The following is an 18,875-nucleotide window of genomic DNA, read 5'->3' as shown; positions in this document are numbered from 1 at the left end:
AAAGAACAAAAGACACAAATGGCAAAAATTGTAACCAAAATGTGAATAACAAGTTTGAATAGTGCAAATTAGTAGTAAGTGTATATGTGCAAAATTTGCATGAGGAGAGTAAAATATATATATACAGTTATTAAATATTGTACCGAGAATACTGTTTGAATAAAGTGCAATTCCTTAGCAGCAGCTTAATTACAGAAGTTTGTCTGGGGGGGGGTTATGGAATTGGAGGGGAGGGGGAGGTGAGACAGTTCCAGTCCGTGTTTTATGTGGGAGTGGGGAGCAGTGGGGGGAAAGGGGGCAGAGCAGGGAGGGAGTTGAGTGCCCTGACAGCCTGGTGGTAGAAACTGTCTCTCAGTCGGCTGGTCCTGGCCTGGAGACTGCGCAGTCTCTGCGCAGTCTCCTCCCCGAAGGCAGCAGGCAGAGGAAGCTTATGTCAGCAAAACAGTATATAAAATTAGCATAACTGTAGCTAAAAGGTAAAGTAAGAAGAATGTTAGCTAAAAACTCCAAAAAGCAGAAAGGTTAGCTAAAAAAAAAGAGTAGCTAAGAGCTAAAAGTAGCAGAATGAAAGCCAAAAGTAGCGTAAGAAGACAAATAGAGCTGGTAAACTGAAACACAATTGAAAGAAAATAACGTTTGTTTGTTTTTTAAATAGAGATCTGTAAATATTTCTATGGGGAATTTTAAATGAAAGTAAATATTTTGTAAAATATAAACATTTCAGCAACCAAATAACAACACACACTATTACAAATCAAGCTGAACATTTTTCATATGAATGGTTAAAATTGCACAAAATATGCAGAAGTAGTTTGTTTGCAATAAAACATACAGGGACAAATATAAACAGTCAAACAGCAGTGTGAATGCTGACACAAACACTTGTTTTCTGCAGCTGATAAACACTGTTTTGCTGGCAGTGCGTGTTGTTCTTGCACTTGCTGTTGATGTTCACGGCTCTCATTTCCTCTCCTCGCGCGTGGCTGATTGCATGTCTCCAGATCATTAGTGAGGAGAGGTTCCGTCAGCTGGAGAAAATCAAAACCATCGGCTCCACCTACATGGCAGCCTCCGGCCTCAACAGCTCCACCTACGACAGAGAGGGCCGGTCACACATCCTGGCTCTGGCAGACTACGCCATGAGGCTTAGGGAGCAGATGAAATACATCAACGAGCATTCCTTCAACAACTTCCAGATGAAGATAGGTAAGCCTGGAAGACTGAAGAAATTGTTCCAGACACTTTATCTGATGAATCTTCCCTGGACGGGCTTTGTTGGGTTAGTCACAGGCAAATTAGACTAATGTTCTTTTTTTAGGCAGCCTCGTTGTTTTCTTTAAATGACCGAAGTCTCAAAGCAACACGATTTGTTCCCAGGGTTGAACATGGGGCCTGTCGTAGCTGGGGTGATTGGAGCCAGGAAACCACAGTACGACATCTGGGGGAACACAGTCAATGTGGCCAGCCGAATGGACAGCACCGGAGTACCGGATTGCATCCAGGTACCTCGTTAGCACCCGCCACCGACAGCGAAAAGGCGTGTTTTTTATTTGTTTGTCTGCAGCATTAGCAAAATATCTCGTGAACCAGTGGACTGACTCATTGGATGTACATTTACAACGAATTAACTTTTAGAGAAAACACCATTTAAGATGGCCGCCACAGCTAAGTGAGCTTAGCAAACACAAAAATTGGTATAACTTGGCCAATTTTACAAACATTGAGCTAAACTTTGGTGTGGTAGTAACTGAGAGTCAGACCCAGCACATACTCAAAGTGCTAATGAATCGCTCAAGCTTTGTTATTACCTTTTGGAGTCTGTGTCTGACTGTTAGCAAAATATCTCGTGAACCAGTGGACAGACTTCAAAGACTCTCAGTAAGTAATCATTGGATGCACATCTACAACTGAACAACGTTTGGAGTCAACCCATTTCAACACGGCCACCGCAGCTAATCATCTTGCTCCAACATAAATGCGTCACTCATTTCTGTTCAGATGCAAATCAGTGTGCAGCTCAGACAGGTTTCCTTGAAAAAGACTTTATAGCTCAAAGATAAAAATAGCAGATAAAAATACTTGTTGAGTCTTTTAAACATCTACTCTGAAGAGGTAGAACTCCTTCGTGCCAGACGTGCTGTTCTCTCCTAGAAATTAAACTCTTCTGTCCCCCCTGGGTGTAGACGGAAATTTTAATTTCCTCCAGAGGCCATGCATCCACCCCAACAGGATGATCATTCGATTTATAAACATTTAGCAGCTGTTGTTCTGAAATCAGTGAGTTAACCACAGTAAAGGCTAACTTGGGTTCATGCTGCCATCTGTAGTCGACTCAGTGTTACTGCTTATTAAAATGTCCTCCCATCTTCACCAAAGCAGGAACTAATTACTTTGCTTTTATTGTCAAATTCCTGTGAATATTGGTTAGGGTTAGAAGCTCATCCGAGGTTCTGTGTAGCACAAAGTTCCTAGGCAGTCTGGAAAAATATGAAGTTTAGTTTTAGTAATTTTCATGTCTGGAAAAAATGAAAATAGCATATAAGAAAACAGTTGTGTTTTTCAGACTGATGTATTTGTTTCTTAAAGGATAAAAATTTGACCTTTTAGAAAAACACTTTGTTCACTCTGAGTAATTTATTTTTAGATGAGTGTAAGACAAGTGCCTTTCACATTAGTCATAGAAAACGTTTAAACCGCAAAGTACTTTCTTCTTCAGCGCCTTGCATGACAGCTCTGTGTGTGTAGGTGTGTGTGAAACGCTGCAAAGCACTTTAGGAAATTTTAAAGATGCCGCGTTACTTCCGTCTATGTTCCCTGTAACGTAAGCGACATGTCAGTCAAACACTAGCCCGTCCCTAAAACAAATGTTCCTTTTACTCCATAGTTTTACAAAATGAATGTTTTATTGAAGAACGTCATGATTTAGGACATAAATGTTCCAAAAAAAATAAAAGAACAAGAATCCTCTTTGTAAACTTTCATATTTTGTTTGTTTATTTGTTTTGATTGCTTTTGGAACGTGCAGATATATGAAACCTGACGACTTTACAAACATTTACTGTAACTTTACAGGAAATGTTTGCACTTTAGGTCCCTGTTTGAATAAAATTTGAGTTTGGTAAAAGTATGAAATTCTAAAACTGTATAGGAGTCCCAGAAGTAAAAGAATATATTTCCACATATTTACCACGGTTATCCTCTGAAGTGTTTGCAACTGAATCTGACTGAACTGAACTGAATTAGATTGAATATTTGGAGATTGTCCAGATTGGGAAATTGGTTTTTGAGACTGTTGTTGTCTTTGGGAGGTTTAAATGTCTCATAATCTTTGTGTCAAATGTCCAATCCAAGGTGACCACAGACCTGTACCACATGTTGGCCAACAACGGATACCAGCTGGACTGTCGCGGCGTTGTCAAGGTGAAGGGGAAGGGGGAGATGACCACCTACTTCCTCGTCAGCGGCCCCCCCTGGTAGTTAACGGCGGAGCGACCGGCTGCACGGGGACTCTCACTGCGTTGATGAGACTGAGCGCTCAGCCTGACGATGAGCACTGTTCAGACACACGGGGAGCAGGACGAGGCCGACAGAGACGAGTTCACACGTGGACACATACGTGGGTCACTGCTCGTGTCCGAAGGCTTCGTCTCGAGCCGCCCCGAGACATCACGAAGCCCAGTTTGCCTTAGGATGGAAGCGGCTATTCTTGTGTTTAAGAGCAATAGTACAAGTATTTTATCTGGAGTCTTTATTTATTTTTGTGACAAAACTGTCTTTCTAAGAAAAAATATATGCAAGGACAATGTGAAGGAGAAGAATAACCAAAGAACAAACGACACAGAACACACCGATGGTTCTGTTCAAGAGTACAACAAACTCAGCTATAATACTCCACTTTGGAGAGCAAAGGCCACGGTAGCATCTGTCGTTGAACTCTTTATTTTGCTGTTAATGAAGGAGAACGCATAGATATGCAGACTGAAAACACAATAACCTTGGTTCAGACTTTTGTGTTTATCAGGGCTTTTTTTCTCCTCTCTCTCTCTCTCTCTCTCTCTGTCCCTTACAGTCTGTGATTATCCACAAGGCTGTTTGTTGAAATGTACAACCGAACACTCGTTCTCTGCCATGTGTTTTTAGTCTGGGGGAAAAATATTAACAAAGAAAAAAACAGGAAGTGCAAAATGAAGAAGTAAGATTTGTTTTCAAACCACAGAAGAGAGATTGTAAACTCGTTATAAAGCATTTTATATGTGTGTGAGTTGTGAGTGTGTGTGTGTGTGTGTGTGTGTGTGTGTGTGTGGGTGTAGGTGTTCGGGCACATGTTACTGAACACTGATCTGTAAAGGGGCCTACCCAAACTTTTCACTGTGAGGATTTTTATGATCTGCTTTCTTGCCAAACGTTTTTGCTGCAAAGGCACGTTTTAGTCTTCGTAGCCGTGAGTCCATTCCTAATTTTTTTGAGTCCGAATGATGTTTTTAAGGAGATTATGTCCTTTTATGCGCCTTTACTGGACTGTGATTTATGACTGACTTCATTCCAAATGAAAGAAGCTATGTTTCTGGGGAGGCTTGTGTTACAACAAGTGAACGATAACTGAAGACCTGACAGCTTCAGGATGAAGCGCAGACTCTCCATCTGCTTTGCCTTAGATATTATTCAGCACAGATGTCAGCGTACTTCACGGGCCAATATTCACATCATTATCAGTATTTGACCCCAATTTGTAGAAGAATGCGTTTGAAACAGTGATTAAATGAATGTATGCAGTAATGAAGATTTCTGTTCACACTACTGAAGGAAGGTTTTAGCTAAAACACTTTAGACTATTTGTCAGCTAAAGGAATAGTTTTGCTTTTGGTGTTGATCTCGTTTCTCTTTAGGCTCCGAAACACTGACCAGATGATCATATTTGCCTTTTTTTATTTCTGTCCTTACAAAGGAAAAAGCCAAGTAAACACACTTGCAATCTACACTTAAAACATTCAACAACTAGTGCAATGATCAATTTACTTATATTCCCCTATTAAAAGAAATCAATAAATGGCTGTTTTTGCACTACTGTGTTTGATTTCCATTCACTAAAACACACAAAAAAAATTAAAAGGTGTTTCACAAAGCCACACTTTTCCTCCTCTGCGTTTGTCTCGTCTTTCATTTTCTCTCATGTCAATCTGCAGCCTGCAATCAAGACTGCACCGTGTGACAGTAACCCTTTTTCTGAATAACACCGTCTGCGGTTTCAAGAGGGTGGTACAGGAGAGAGTATTTAATTGCTCGGGCGTAAATAATGCATTTCTGATGAGGTTATTGCAATGTTCACTTACAGCACTCAATGGTGATCATTAATTAAGTGACATAAATTCCCCCCTAATCCCTGATGAAAAACGCACTAATGTTACTCTAATAGATACATGACAGGGACATGAGCTGCATTATATTCACAGGTGTTTTAGCGGTTCTGGTGCCCCATTGTAAGCATTCAGGACAATAACAGGCCACCGAACTGAGACATTCAGTACTTATATAAGAGTTTTATTGAAATATAGAATTTATGGCATAGATATCAACAACTTCATGTTGTACTTTTAGTGACGTTGGGACAAAAGTTGTTAACACTGATAGTTTTCCGATAACAGTGGCCTAATAAAAATTCCCTAATATTAAATCCCAATGAATCATCCTGGTGTTTATTTGCAGAAGCTCAGCTTTAGGAACAGACCAGGAGCCGGATAAAAGAAAAGGTTGAAGCCCTAATTTAAGGGAGTTTATTATTATTTTCATGTTTATTGAGGCATTTTCTTATTTTAGTTACATATGTCGTCTTGGAGACTCATTCCGTTCAGCACGAAGCTGTTCTGAGACACTGATCGTTGTGTGTACTGTTCCGGGTAGGCAATATTCTCAACCAGTGGCCATGAATAAAGAGTGTAATATATATAATAAGCTACAGCCTTTTAGGTTTACTGGACCTCAGCACAACTGGTACCAAGCGAGGAAGTAAAAGCTGTGCCATCACTCCACTCCAGGTAGCAAACTTTGAGAAACTGAAAGTACACTTAAGTACTGAAGTAGTTTCAGGGGGCACTTTATGGCACATCATTGAAACACACACATTCAGGAAAAGTTTGTGAGGGAAAGTTTTCAGTTTCTTCATTTACAGTGCTGTGCAAAAATCTCAAGTCATCCCTCATTTTTTATATATATGTTTTGCTTCCAGACGATCAGACTTTCTTGTCAGATTTTAAAGTGATTTCAACTGATTTTTCTTCAAGCTTTTTCAAGGCCTTTTAAATAGTTTTTTTTTTTTTTTTTACTTTTTCTATCAAGTACTTGTCTATTTTCAGAGGAATGCTTTACTTTTTTATTTTGTGTAAGCCACCTAGCTCCTAAACTCAAAGGATAAAGCAGTGTTGTGCTTGTTGTGGCCCAGTGGTAAATGGGGGGTTCGGTGGTCCAATCCATATTGAAGTGTCTGTGGGCAGCTCTCAAAATGCTCATTGGTGTGTGAGTGAGATTATAAAAATGTGTATACAGAGTGGTCTGTATGAGTGTGTATAATGAATGGGTGAACAATAACCACTTTGCAGAACTTGGGTAAGTTTAAAAATGTGCTAAAAGGTTGTGGATGAATTACATCTTAGCAGGAAAACAGTCTTAAATCGGATTTTAAGGGACTTTGCTATCAGCAGTCTATCAGAAAGACCTAACTTGTTCAAATTAATTTAGATGAATCCATTAAAAAAATACAAAAGATAATACACTGATTCATAAAACAGTGCTTTAGCACCAATTGGGTAATATCATAAAGCAGAAGGCTGATGCCTGTGTCACGTCCTTGCAGGATTTTTTCCCTATTTCTTAAAGATAAGACTTTCAGATATTGTTCATCTGTTGTAGATAGCTTTTTTTAAGGCTTGGCTTTCTATCTTTTGTCCTCCACACTGCTGGATGTGCAAAAAAAGCAGCTAAAGTCCAAAGAAAAACTTCAGAAAGCCAAAAGGATTGATGATCAAGATTATTTTTAAAAGATGCTTCCTGGAGGACAAATATAAAGAAGTCTGAAGTGGTTTAAAACTTTTCCACAGCTCTATGTGTCAACTTAGCAGAAAAATGTGAAAATACTTTATTAAAAGCACATTTCCTGCTTGAAAGCTCCAACTTCAGCGGCGTTCTGACGCCTGTGATGCGTCTTTCTGTCTGTTCTCGGTCCCGCTCTCTGATTGGCTGCCTTCCATGTGATACAGCTCGCACGCGCCGACCAGCAGGGGACTCGCTTTAACACACTATAAAATCCTTTTTTTGCCTCAATGGCACCTGTCGTGAACTCGGGACTGCTACGGTCCTCTTCTACCCTCAGCGTGAGTCCACCTTGAGGAGCAGAACCGAGCCGGGCCCGGTTTAGGAGGCACGCGGAGCAGAGGGAGGACAGGTGTCGCGCGACAGCAAGCCTTTTACTTTTATGTAAGCATTTCAGAAACTTTTTTCACCCCCTCCACCGTTATCATCGACTTCCGGAGGTTTGTATTAAACTTGAAGCTAAGTTTTGTTCCTCAGCTCTTTAATATTTATGTCGGCCAAAAATAAAACATAAAAAAAGCGATGTGAGCTTTAAAGTTGTGACATTGCCACCATCTCTTCCTCTTTCATTTTGTTGTAAAGTTAAGGGTTATTTTCTATGTTTGTGGTCTCATCTCTAGAAATCTGTCTGCTATTTTCTCCACGGCTGTATATATTTAGTAAAAAAATATCATCCTGATCTTATCATTTCCTGTAAACTCACACCGGTATGATTATAATCAATGTTTTTGTCCATCTAGTATTGTCTTTATTCTGTCTGTTACTGGGAGGTGACTGCTGAGACACAACACAAAGTAGGCTGTTGTTTACCTTTTATTTATTTTATTTTATCTTTTCAAAACCAAGTCTTCTCCTGAATCAGTCATGAGGCCAGCTGGCTTAAGGATAAAACAAATTAATTATGAGCCAGGTAAGAGTGAGTCTCATGAACACTGATCACCTGAAGGACATGCGGACGTCCTGCTCGCCTGTAAGATCCTGTTTCACACAGCAGGAAACAGTCTCCCATTGTGTCAAGACCAGGTGAAGCTATGCCACCTTCCACATAACAAAACTCCAGTTCCTGTTGCAGTGGACAAATGTTCATGATGATGATGATGATGATGATGTGTGTGTGCGTGGTAAAGACAGATCGGTCAGCGTGTCACTTGCCGGCTGCACCTGCGGCGTCACAGCTCACCTGTTGCCACGTGGGCCCTGGTGGACTGTGGCCAGAAGCAGGTGGATTCAGGTGTTTGCTGAGAGGCGCGGCGTGTTTGTTCACTCTCACCACCTCCCTGTTCTCTCTCCACTCCCCCCTGCGGGACTGTCTCCTAAAGAGACGGAGCAGCAGGAGAAGGAGGAGGAGGAGGAAGAGCAGGGTTGGCTGGATCAGCAGCTGCTATGACACTTCGAGAGACACAAACCGGTTTGACAGATGTTTTTTTTTTGTCACCTCGTGCCTGTCATTTTTCCTTTCATTCAGGATTAACTTTGTGAGGGTGTAGAGGGGAAAGGCAGGGGACAGGAGCGTATGCTTTTAGCTCAACCATCCAGCGAGCGATCAAACTCAAGAGACCTTTTCCTTTTTTTTCTGTTTTACAGCCTTAAGGTTCTCAGCCTTCTCGAAACATGCGTTTTTTACGTCGCCGGATGTCCCCTCTGAAGCTGGTGCTCCTTGGGGGCACACTTTTCATGGTGATCCTGGTGGTTCTTCAGAGGGACGTGGGCTCTTCACCTGCCGGGGACCCCTGGCTACAGGACCTGGCTGACAAAAGGGACAAGGTGATGATCATGGTCCGAGACGCCGTCAACAACATCGGCTTCCAGATCGGAGCTCCGCAGCCGCCTCCGGTTCAGGAGCAGCCCACGCAGGACCCCAGATGCCCCACGGGATTCTACACTCAGGCCGAGCTCAAACCCCACCTGGAGAGGCCACCCCAGGACCCGCAGGGCTTCGGAGCTGATGGAAAGGCCTTCCAGAAAGATCACTTGAGCCCCGAGGAGGAGAAGGAGAAGGAGGAGGGCATGACGCGTCATTGCTTCAACCAGTTTGCCAGTGACCGCATCTCGCTCAGCCGCAGTCTTGGCGACGACACCAGGCCTCCGGAGTAAGTTCTTAAACCAGTCTTTAATAAAAAATTTAAAAAAACGCAGTCGCTGCTTTGCCAGGAAGAATGTCGACGTGTAGACACGGCGAGATAAAAGTGCGTATCTCAGCTGGAGCAGCGCTCACGCTGGTCAATCATTTACACGCACTTTCGATTCACACTCGCAGCTTTCTTGAAGAATCACTTTAACTGAGTCGCCTGATTGTAACCTGGACTTCATGGCACTCAGGAGCCCCGGCTGAGATGAGGCGGCGTTGTCAGCAGTCCCATTCACAGTAAATGTTTGTCCAACGTGATATCCTGACACCATGATACCGAGAGCCTTGACACATTTGCTTTACAGAGGTTTCAAGTGGCTTTGAAAAAGAGCTGTTTGTTAATGAGTGAGATACCTAAAGTGGCACCGTTCAGTCAGACCTTGAATATCTATAAACAATAGTCTCCTATGCTTGGCTGTGTGAGACCTTGCGTGACTTTCATTTAATCAGATATCCCTTTCACGCTGTCTTTTTTTTCTCTCTCTCTCTCTTTGTGCTTGGTGTGGCTTACCTCGCCCAGGTGCGTTGACAGAAAATTCCCTCGCTGCCCTCCTCTGCCTACCACCAGCGTCATCATCGTCTTCCACAACGAGGCCTGGTCCACGCTGCTCAGGACCGTCTACAGCGTCCTGCACTCCTCCCCCGCCGTCCTGCTGAAGGAGATCATTTTGGTCGACGACGCCAGCACCGCAGGTGAAGGCGCTAGTAACGCAACATTCGTGCAAAATGTGTCAAAAAGCTTTAAATGCTGTGACAACAAGAGAGGGTACTGCAAGACAAAAGGGCACCGACTTGTGCTAAAATCAATGGAAACCTGTAGAGTTTTGAAGGGAAAAAGTGATGTGAATTTGCGCCAAAACCATCTGGGCTCCGCCTCTATCAGTAATCTGTTGCTCCTTCAGGTTTTATCTCATTTTGATTGTTGTTGTTTGTTTGTTTGTTTGTTGAGTGACCGTTCAATCAGACAAAAGACAGAAAAAAAAACCTTTCAGACAAAATCAGAGAACAACTGCAGTGGTCGATTAGTTACACTTATCGGAGCTCCACTTATTTATTACTTCTTAAACAAAATTAAAACTTCACATTTGCAGCTAGAAATATTGTTCCAAAGGCTAAAATGTCAAACCTGTTTAAAACATGTTCTATGTCTTTGATTTTATTTATTGTAGTTTATTTTATAAAAAAATATATGAAGTTTTGAAATCTTTTCACTGAAAAAAACCCCTTTGTTTCATCTTCCTCTAAGAAACTCTTTTAAACACTTCCCCTACTTTTACATTTTCATTGTTGTATCATTAAATTAGATTTTTTTTTTTTTTTTCAAAGCTGAGGGAATTTTTAGCTCCAAAATTCAGAGGTACAGCGTTTGACTGCTTTTAATTTAGTTTGCATCCAAAGTAATATTTTGACAACTGAAATGCTTTGATTAGGAGTTGCGTATAAAATATGAAATTCATTTTCCCATTTACACATCTCTGAGCAGTTTAAATAATAACGGAAAATTAAAAAACTGAACTCATCAAAAAGAAACAAGTTACTCATTTATCGCTCTTCTCTCGCTGCTCAAGTTTGTATTTTCTTTTGGTCCACAATGCAGAACATCAGATGCTAAAAACATCAGCAGGATGAAACGGTGCCCTTGAATTGTATAAATGATACGACCAGTATCAGAAAATTTCACAAAGCCTATCTTGGTGCGTTAAACATAGTCCTGTCTGAGTTAATGTAATCAGAAAATGTTGATTAGTTTTCAGTGTCTAATTCAGAAGGTCTTAATTGGGTGAATATTGCTGTGCATGTAAATGGACCAAATATGCAATGAGTGCAGATTGGTTATTTACTGTAATTAATAATTATCATAGTAACTCTTTTTATGTACAAGAAAAAACATATTTAAGTTATTTAAAATTCAGAGTGTTTGTCTTTATAAATGCCCTGTAGACAACTAGGAAACTTTTATCTCACAAGTCAACATCTAACTCCGCTGAGGTTTGCTGTTGTTAAAGGGGACCTATTATGCAAAATTCACTTTTTGCATGTTTTTGTACTTCCATTTGGGTATCTACTGCTTCTAGAAACAGTCCAAGCTTAAAACAAAACACACCCAGCCATTTTTTGACAACAAGTAAATGTTTTCTGGTGTCTGAAAAACGACCCATTTCAAAAACCTCGGGATTGTTGCGTCGCAATCCCTGTTGCCTAGCAACCCCAAGCCGAGGCCAGCCCCTCACCTAGCAACCCCGAGTGGAGCTCCGCCCATTTCATTACAAGAAGACCGCCACGTTAGTTCTGCTGGTTTTACCGTTGAACAATGCCTCCTGGAAAAGGAAAATGTTCTGTTGTCAGCTGCAATATAGAACGTGTCCATGCATGTTCTCGCAGTCACAGAGAACGGAGCTGCATGACTTCATTTTATTTTTGATGCCAATGTCCCCGTGATATCGACAAAGAAAGTTGTAGTTTGAACAGCTCACCTGTCCCAGAAACACGTCTCTGTTAAAGTCACGGCAGGTGTGTCTAAACTTACACTAGAACTACGTTAATAAAAGAGAAGAAAAGTTGGGGGAAAAAAATAAAACTGATATTTACCAGGGGACCGGCTGAACACTTTTTGGGTTTGGACCATCTGATTGTCGCTGTTCGACTCGACAAATGTCGGTTCAGAACCGCTAAGTGCCCCTGTCTCAAAGTCAGAATCCTCAGAGTTTGAATTAATAACGATATAAATGTGTGTCAGATCAGCAACGTTTAATCCTTCAGTGAGTTTTGATGTTTTCAGACGGGACACTGAGTTGGGGGCGTGGCCAACAGCAGCTAATTAGCCCTAAAATCACTCATTCTGAAATGAGCTCAAAACAGGCAGAACTTATCAGGTGAAATCTCAATATCTGACAATGATTTTGTGTATTAAATGTAATGAACACGTTTTGTACAGAACACAGACCTATCCTAACTTGTTCAAGGAAGCAGAATAGGTCCCCTTTAAACTGAACCCTGATGAGTGAATCAGAGCCCAGATCTTACTTTATTTTGAAGTCTGGAAACGTTCTGTATTAGCTCATTGCCAGCTACTTGCGTTACATTCCGAGGTGTAAGTTTTCAACCAACGATGTCACTATGAACCGGGGCTCCTCACTTCTGTTCCAACTGTAGAAGATGAAAGTTGTCTCATCTTCCACTTTGCATCACACTGTGTAACTCGGCTGTGTTTACTTTTCTCTGAATGAGTGATGAATGTCAACCTAACAGGCTTTGTTTTCTTTGGGTGACTTGTCAATTCAAATATTCAGCTTACCCACAGAGGAGCCTTGGTAGCTCTGTGAGGTGACGGCAAATGCATCTGGCAAAAAGAAAAGTGTCGAAAAAAGACTTTTTCTTTACGTCTACATGTAAAATACCTTAGCACCAGACTTTTCCAGGGGGTTGTGAAACCCATTTATGGATGTTTGGTTTATTTTCTTGGTATTTGAACTTGATTGGGGCACGTCCTGTGGTGAATGAAAGAGGATGATGATTTGTGAAAGCCTCTAATGAAACAAAGGGTGTTGTTAGTCAAAACAGATGTAAAGAGCTGTTGTGAGGTGATTACACCGAGCATTCAGTGAGCACAAACTCTGAAAAACACTGTAAGTCTGCAAAGGCTCAGGTTACATGCAATTTATTAACAAAAAATTGTCTTCAGGACAACTCCAAGCCCCTGCATGACTTCTAATAAGACAACACGTCGTCGTGTTTGCTTTGGATTTTAGCAGCTTACTCCCTCAGAGCAAATAGGCTGAGTTGAGACGCACCGAAAAGACTTCGAGTGAGAGTTCCAGGGAGGGACACGACCGCTGCAGTGTCAGAAGAGTGAATGTGACTTTGTATGTGTATTAAACGGAAGCTGACTGCAGTAAATCTAAATCGCAGTGTGTCGGACAATCTCTCAGGAGCAGCTTCCTTATTTCAGAGCTGACAGGACAGCTGCGATAGAAGAGCTGTCGTTATGACGTCAACTGCAGCACTGTGAACTAATTTTGACAGGAAACTGTGTTCAAATCTGACCCGTTAAGTGTTGGGATCTGCAAAATAATAGATATAAAGATAACCGTTAACTTTTAGGAACAGCTACTTTATGATTAACATGACTAAATTATCTGTTGTGCCTTATTTCTCTCTCAGGTCTTTTAACTTTCTTACTTTTGACAGAAGCACTTCTGCTGCAGTTCGATCACTCTTATTACTGCATGTGCTGTGACATATTGTGTGCAAACAATGGTTTACAGTATAAATGTAAATATAATACATACATGTTAATTTACAACATTAGCTCTGTGAGCCAGCTGCTGTTGGTTCTTCCCTAGTTTTTGGAGGATGGCGCTGAAGAACCTGTTCATGTAAGGAGGAAATTTCAGCAGTTTGTTTTTATAGGCTGACGGTGCATTCAGTGGCAAATTAAATATTTGGAATTTCCAAATACCAACAAACAGTAAACCCAAAGAAGGAGTTCAAAGTCTATTCAGGAAATAAAACATTAAATGTACTGGAAGAATATTAACCCTTTTTTTTTTTTCTTTTTAGTTAAATATATATAAATCAGCTAATATTAAAAATGATTTAAAAAAAAAAAAGAGTTTGGACTTCAGAGGTCCAAGAAAAGCTGGATGATGTGAATATATATATATATATATATATATATATATAGATGGCTCTTTAGTTTTTGACTTGTTTCTGACTTCAGACATTAAATGACATGTTCTAAAATATAAAAATTATATATAATTGTAACCATGTGCCTTTAAAGATGGCAACCTTTTCCGGGGTTGACAATTTGCTCTGATAGAAATCTAAACTGGATCAAAACCTTCTGACAGTTACATGTATTGTTACTTCAGCATCTGTCGTTCATTAATAATTCATGTGGCTCGTTAACTGAAACATTCTGTCTGTTGTTGTTTTTTTGTTATTGTTCACCCGTTTCCTCCTTTACTTCTCTTTTTAGCTCCCTGAGCGATGACTTCCTGTTGGACCCTTTTTAGAAGATATATTCATGTGTTCTGAAACTTTTGAGAAATGCGTATCATTCGTTGTGGTCACCGAAGCACTGCGTGGTGAAGTGTGACCCAGTTTTACCAGCAGAGTTTCCACTTCGCTGCTTTCCTCTGGTAGGAGTGTCTCGTGCGTTAAAGGTTTGACTCTTTCTTCCTGTAGTCGTCGAGACGCCTTGTCGCCAGGGTTCACAGGTCCTCTGTGGCTGCAGCTGGAAGTCTGCGACCACGCTGACGTCAGCTGGCGACCCACTCATGAGGACGTTTTGTTTCCGCAGAGCACCTGAAGAGTAAACTGGAGGGGTTCGTGCAGCAGCTGAAGATTGTCCGTGTGGTCAGACAGCGGGAGAGAAAGGGCCTGATCACGGCCAGGCTGCTGGGGGCCAGCATAGCTCAGGGTGAAGTGCTCACCTTCCTCGACGCGCACTGTAAGAAAACACAACGCAACGACAACACCCGAACTGCTTCGGCACGCTGCTTATAAATCTTCATTTTAGAAGATGAACTAAAATGTGCTTGTGCTTCTGCAAGAAAACATTTCCAGTAATGACACTTTGGTACCTTGATATTATCGTTAGCTATAGTTATAGTTCAGATTATTTTCTCTAATCCAGCATTAGGAACCAGCTAATCATCATTTATTAGTGTTTGAAACTCTCAATAAAGATTACTACAAATAATTTCTGTTTGAAGCCAGAAAATGAAACCACACATGAAACTAGACACAAACCTTAGCCAAATAACACAAGAAGTTCCTGATTTTTTTTGAATTTTTTGCACACAATTAAATTCATTGAATGAGCAGCTTCCGATTTCTGCCTTTTTTTGACACTTTACCGGCTTTTTTTTAACTCGTCTTAGACCAACATCAATAGTACTGACAGCCATATCTTCCATTATTTTGGTATATGTGTGGCTCAAGATCAAAGCGTTTACCAAATAATTGTCATTTTGGAAATAACATAACATCATTTGACTCATCACCCATCATTTTTTGCCCATATGTGTGTGTTCATGTGTCTGTCTGTTACCAAAATATCTCATGAACCAATGAACAGATTTGAATGAAACTTGCAGAAAGTGATCATTGCCTGTACACCTACGACTCATTAGCTTTTGGAGTAAATCAAATTCAAGATGGACGTCACAGCTAATCGACATTAGGCAACACAAGAATGGCTAGAACTCAGTCACTTTCACAAATATTGAGCCAAAATTTTCTGTGGTAGTAGCTGTGAGTCGTTTACAATACGTGACATCTGAGATTTTCATGCCTTGACTAAAACGGCTACAACTCAGTCATTTCTCAGGCGATACGCATTCCTTTAAGAAATGCTAGGCCTTTAATTATTATCTGTACTTGACAGTAATTATTTGGAATAAATTAACACATATTGGATATTTAGAAGAGAATAATATCCATAAATAGCTTATTTTTTAAATCCTGTCTGTCCCTTCTCCATGTTTAGGTGAATGCTTTCACGGTTGGCTCGAGCCTCTCTTAGCTCGCATAGTTGAGGAGCCCACGGCTGTCGTAAGCCCGGAAATCTCCACCATAGACCTGAACAACTTTCAGTTCCACAAACCTGTGCCCACTAACCGAGCTTTCAACCGAGGGAACTTCGACTGGAGCCTGACGTTTGGCTGGGAGCCGATACCCGAGGAGGCAAAGAAGCTGCGCAAGGACGAAACCTACCCTGTAAAGTAAGACGGACCACGTTGTTTTCAGTCCTAACGTTCTGAATCATTTAAAAGCCTAAAGCTTTTGTATCTGCCCCGTGGAAATTTTAGAACACCTACTTTTGCCGGTGGCCTTTTCTCGATCTCGAAGAATTACTTTGAGCACATTGGGACGTACGATGACAAGATGGAGATCTGGGGTGGGGAAAACGTGGAGATGTCCTTCAGGGTCGGTCTCTCTCATCTCTGCTCTTACAGTTACCACAATAACAGGTTTCTGTCGCAGTCGCTTCAAACATTTGTTGCCTTTTGTTATTTTAAGGTCTGGCAGTGTGGGGGTCAGCTAGAGATCATCCCGTGTTCTGTGGTGGGCCACGTTTTCCGCACCAAAAGCCCGCATACGTTCCCCAAAGGCACCGAGGTCATCACGCGCAACCAGGTGCGCCTGGCTGAAGTCTGGATGGATGATTATAAGAAGGTCTACTACCGTCGCAACAAGAACGCCGCAGTCATGGCCAGCGAGGTGTGTTTTCACACGTTAAACTCAATCTGCTACATGTTGACGGGAGTTTGTCCCTCTGATGCAACAAGCTGTTACTGTATGCAAAGCAAATGCAGGTGTTTGTTTTGCCTTGTCAGTGTACCAACTATCCCTCCTTCATGGTTGCAGAATAAGTACGGGGACATTTCTGATCGTCTCAAGCTGAGGGAGAGGCTTCACTGTAAGAACTTCACCTGGTACCTGAACACCATCTACCCAGAGATCTTCATTCCAGACCTAAAGCCGGAGAAATTTGGAGCAGTGAGTTCAGTTTGTCAATGGAAATGGTGCGACACACTGCGTGTCCCGCGTGATTGGGGTGCCAACTTATTGTCTGTTTCCACCAGCTTAAAAACTCTGGATCCAACACCTGCCTGGATGTTGGAGAGAATAACCAGGGAGGTAAACCTGTGATCATGTACGTGTGCCACAACATGGGAGGCAACCAGGTACAGTAGCCCTGATTGACGAGAGAGAAATGAAGAACTGGAGTTGGAAGGGTTGTTTGGTGCTCACTGGTTGGTTGTGTCTTTTAGTATTTTGAGTACACGTCCCACAAGGAGCTACGTCACAACATCGGCAAGCAGCTGTGTCTTCATGCGAGCAACCAACCAGATCCGGTGAAGATTGAGCTGTGCGAGCTGAAGGGGAAGGGTACTGCTATATCTCCCAAAGAAGAGTGGATCTTTACAGAGGTGAGGAACACTTTGTGCCCTGACCTACTGCAAAACTTGATTTCCCTTATCTAATTTCCAAAAGGATAACAACGTCATATACTGTATTTCCCAATGAGCACTAACCCAAATTGCAGCAGTGGTCTGTTGTAGAAAGCTGATTCATTCTCAGTCTGAACATGGAAGACATCTTTTTGCTTAGTTTTGGTACATTAAATCTAAAATACAAGATAAAAAATAAGAAATTAAGAATCTCTTGTTTTTATGTGCATACATAATGAGAAGTTTACCACAGATTACACCAAAGGCAGAACCTCTAATACCCATGATACAGGCCTGAGGTAATCCTCATTTATGGAAGTTGCAAGATATTTTTTTTCAAAACTCTGAGATAAGGGGCTAATACTACAGTCTTGGGTTTGGTTTATTTGAAATTCCCAATGAAACACTTACTAAATGCAAACATTAAACTCTTAACATTTATTACTGATGTATGAATCCTCAGTGGTGACCATGTCCAATTCTGAACTTTAATAACTTGAATGAAGAAAAATGGGGAGCAGCTTTAATCAGTTACATTCTTTTAAAGCATTAATTTAGTCACTCTGCTGTAATTCTTGCTTTATTTTTTGAAGCCAGAAATGGAAGCCAAGGAAGGGCTCTGAGGGAGTTTTAGGATCTGAGTAGCAGCCTTGGTTGTCATCCTTGTAGAAGCCTGAATACAGTTTAAACTCTTGAACAACATGAAGTTTAGACCTTTTGTTTAGATGTCACGAACAGGAAAAATTGTACAGTTTGGGGCATGTCTGCATCCTGCATTGCTACGTTTACGTAGAAATAGAAAGACTCAAAAATTACAGAAACACCCACATTTTTTTTTTAACAGTTTTTTTTACAGATTAAACTGAAACTCAAGAAGTGTTGCTTTGAGGCTTTTTAAATCTAAGATAAGAGATGTTTGTGTCACATTTTTTGGATGAAACAATTTTTGTTAAACTATTCGGTGATTTTAATTAGTGTCGAGTTCAACATTATTTTGAGGTCTGGTTTTGCTTCTTGTGATTCTTCTCTGCAGGACAACCTCCTGAAGAATCCAAGCAGCGGGATGTGTTTACAGCTGAAAGGAGACCGGGTTCAGATGGACCACTGTAATCCTGCAGATGTCTACCAGCACTGGACCATCAGTTGACCCCCCCTCCAGTCTGCCTGTTAGGTGACCTCTGACACCTGGTGCCCTCCTCCCTCTCTGCCTCTGGAGCTCGGAGCCAAATCAACACTAACCCGGGAGGATCTGCTGCGGATATTTGGACATTTGGACATTTTGATGACCAGTGAAAGGTGGAAGACAAAGTAAAAACAATAACATGTTCTTTTTAAGAAAAAAAACCCCTATGTCAGGGTTTGTCTTAACTGTTTTTAAACTTATTTATAAAAGAAACTCAGGAACATATTTTTCCAGTGGGTGGGGCTCTTCAGTCATGTGCAAACTTTGGATTTAGGAGTGGCAGCTTGACAAAGGCTGTGCTACTGCCATAATCCTAACGCATGTTTTACACTCCAGTATGATAAATTAACAATAAAGGGAAGGGTTTTTTTATTATTATTATCATTTTTTTTATCTGAATGTTGAATTTTTACAAGATGAAGATATGTCTGGGTTTTTTTTAAATTTGTTTGGTTTTTTTAAACATCGTTTTTTTTTTTAAAAAAACAACAACGTTTTTAAATAAAAATTATTTGTC

The 18,875-nt window shown here is 41.0% G+C and overlaps 2 protein-coding genes across 5 annotated transcripts in view; both read left to right on the top strand.

Annotated features, from left to right (window-relative positions):
• The window catches only part of LOC108244602 (adenylate cyclase type 6), a 36,352-nt gene extending 31,226 nt beyond the window's left edge, over positions 1 to 5,126 (top strand). For both annotated transcript variants that reach the window (XM_017430950.3, XM_017430949.3), the window contains exons 23-25: positions 1,002 to 1,206; positions 1,378 to 1,502; positions 3,352 to 5,126. In XM_017430950.3, coding sequence (XP_017286439.1) covers positions 1,002 to 1,206; positions 1,378 to 1,502; positions 3,352 to 3,477 — 456 coding nt within the window. In that variant the 3' untranslated portion in view covers positions 3,478 to 5,126. The remainder of the gene's footprint in view (positions 1 to 1,001; positions 1,207 to 1,377; positions 1,503 to 3,351) is intronic.
• A 2,169-nt stretch (positions 5,127 to 7,295) lies between these two features.
• galnt6 (UDP-N-acetyl-alpha-D-galactosamine:polypeptide N-acetylgalactosaminyltransferase 6 (GalNAc-T6)) lies at positions 7,296 to 18,791 on the top strand. 3 transcript variants are annotated; one of them, XM_017430953.3, is made up of 11 exons: positions 7,296 to 7,467; positions 8,668 to 9,173; positions 9,732 to 9,904; positions 14,517 to 14,666; positions 15,708 to 15,942; positions 16,030 to 16,147; positions 16,241 to 16,441; positions 16,589 to 16,720; positions 16,807 to 16,908; positions 16,996 to 17,154; positions 18,209 to 18,791. In XM_017430953.3, the coding sequence occupies exons 2-11, from the start codon at positions 8,695 to 8,697 to the stop codon at positions 18,320 to 18,322; spliced, it is 1,863 nt and encodes a 620-aa protein (XP_017286442.1). In that variant the 5' UTR covers positions 7,296 to 7,467; positions 8,668 to 8,694; the 3' UTR covers positions 18,323 to 18,791. The 3 variants fall into 3 exon arrangements, with proteins under 3 accessions (XP_017286442.1, XP_017286440.1, XP_017286441.1); XM_017430951.3 differs by having other exon boundaries at positions 7,296 to 7,523; XM_017430952.3 differs by lacking the exon at positions 7,296 to 7,467 and having other exon boundaries at positions 8,500 to 9,173.
• The last annotated feature ends 84 nt before the right edge of the window (positions 18,792 to 18,875 follow it).

The sequence above is a fragment of the Kryptolebias marmoratus genome, linkage group LG8 (assembly GCF_001649575.2).
Source record: "Kryptolebias marmoratus isolate JLee-2015 linkage group LG8, ASM164957v2, whole genome shotgun sequence".
Lineage (NCBI taxonomy): Eukaryota > Metazoa > Chordata > Actinopteri > Cyprinodontiformes > Rivulidae > Kryptolebias > Kryptolebias marmoratus.
This window is presented reverse-complemented; position numbering and strand designations above follow the sequence as displayed.

Coding starts and splice junctions, on each gene's coding strand:
- galnt6 (XM_017430953.3), top strand. CDS start 8,695: ATGCGTTTTTTACGTCGCCGGATGTCCCCTCTGAAGCTGGTGCTCCTT. Junction 9,905..14,516: donor CGACGACGCCAGCACCGCAG/GTGAAGGCGCTA, acceptor TTGTTTCCGCAG/AGCACCTGAAGAGTAAACTG. Junction 16,148..16,240: donor ACGTGGAGATGTCCTTCAGG/GTCGGTCTCTCT, acceptor TGTTATTTTAAG/GTCTGGCAGTGTGGGGGTCA.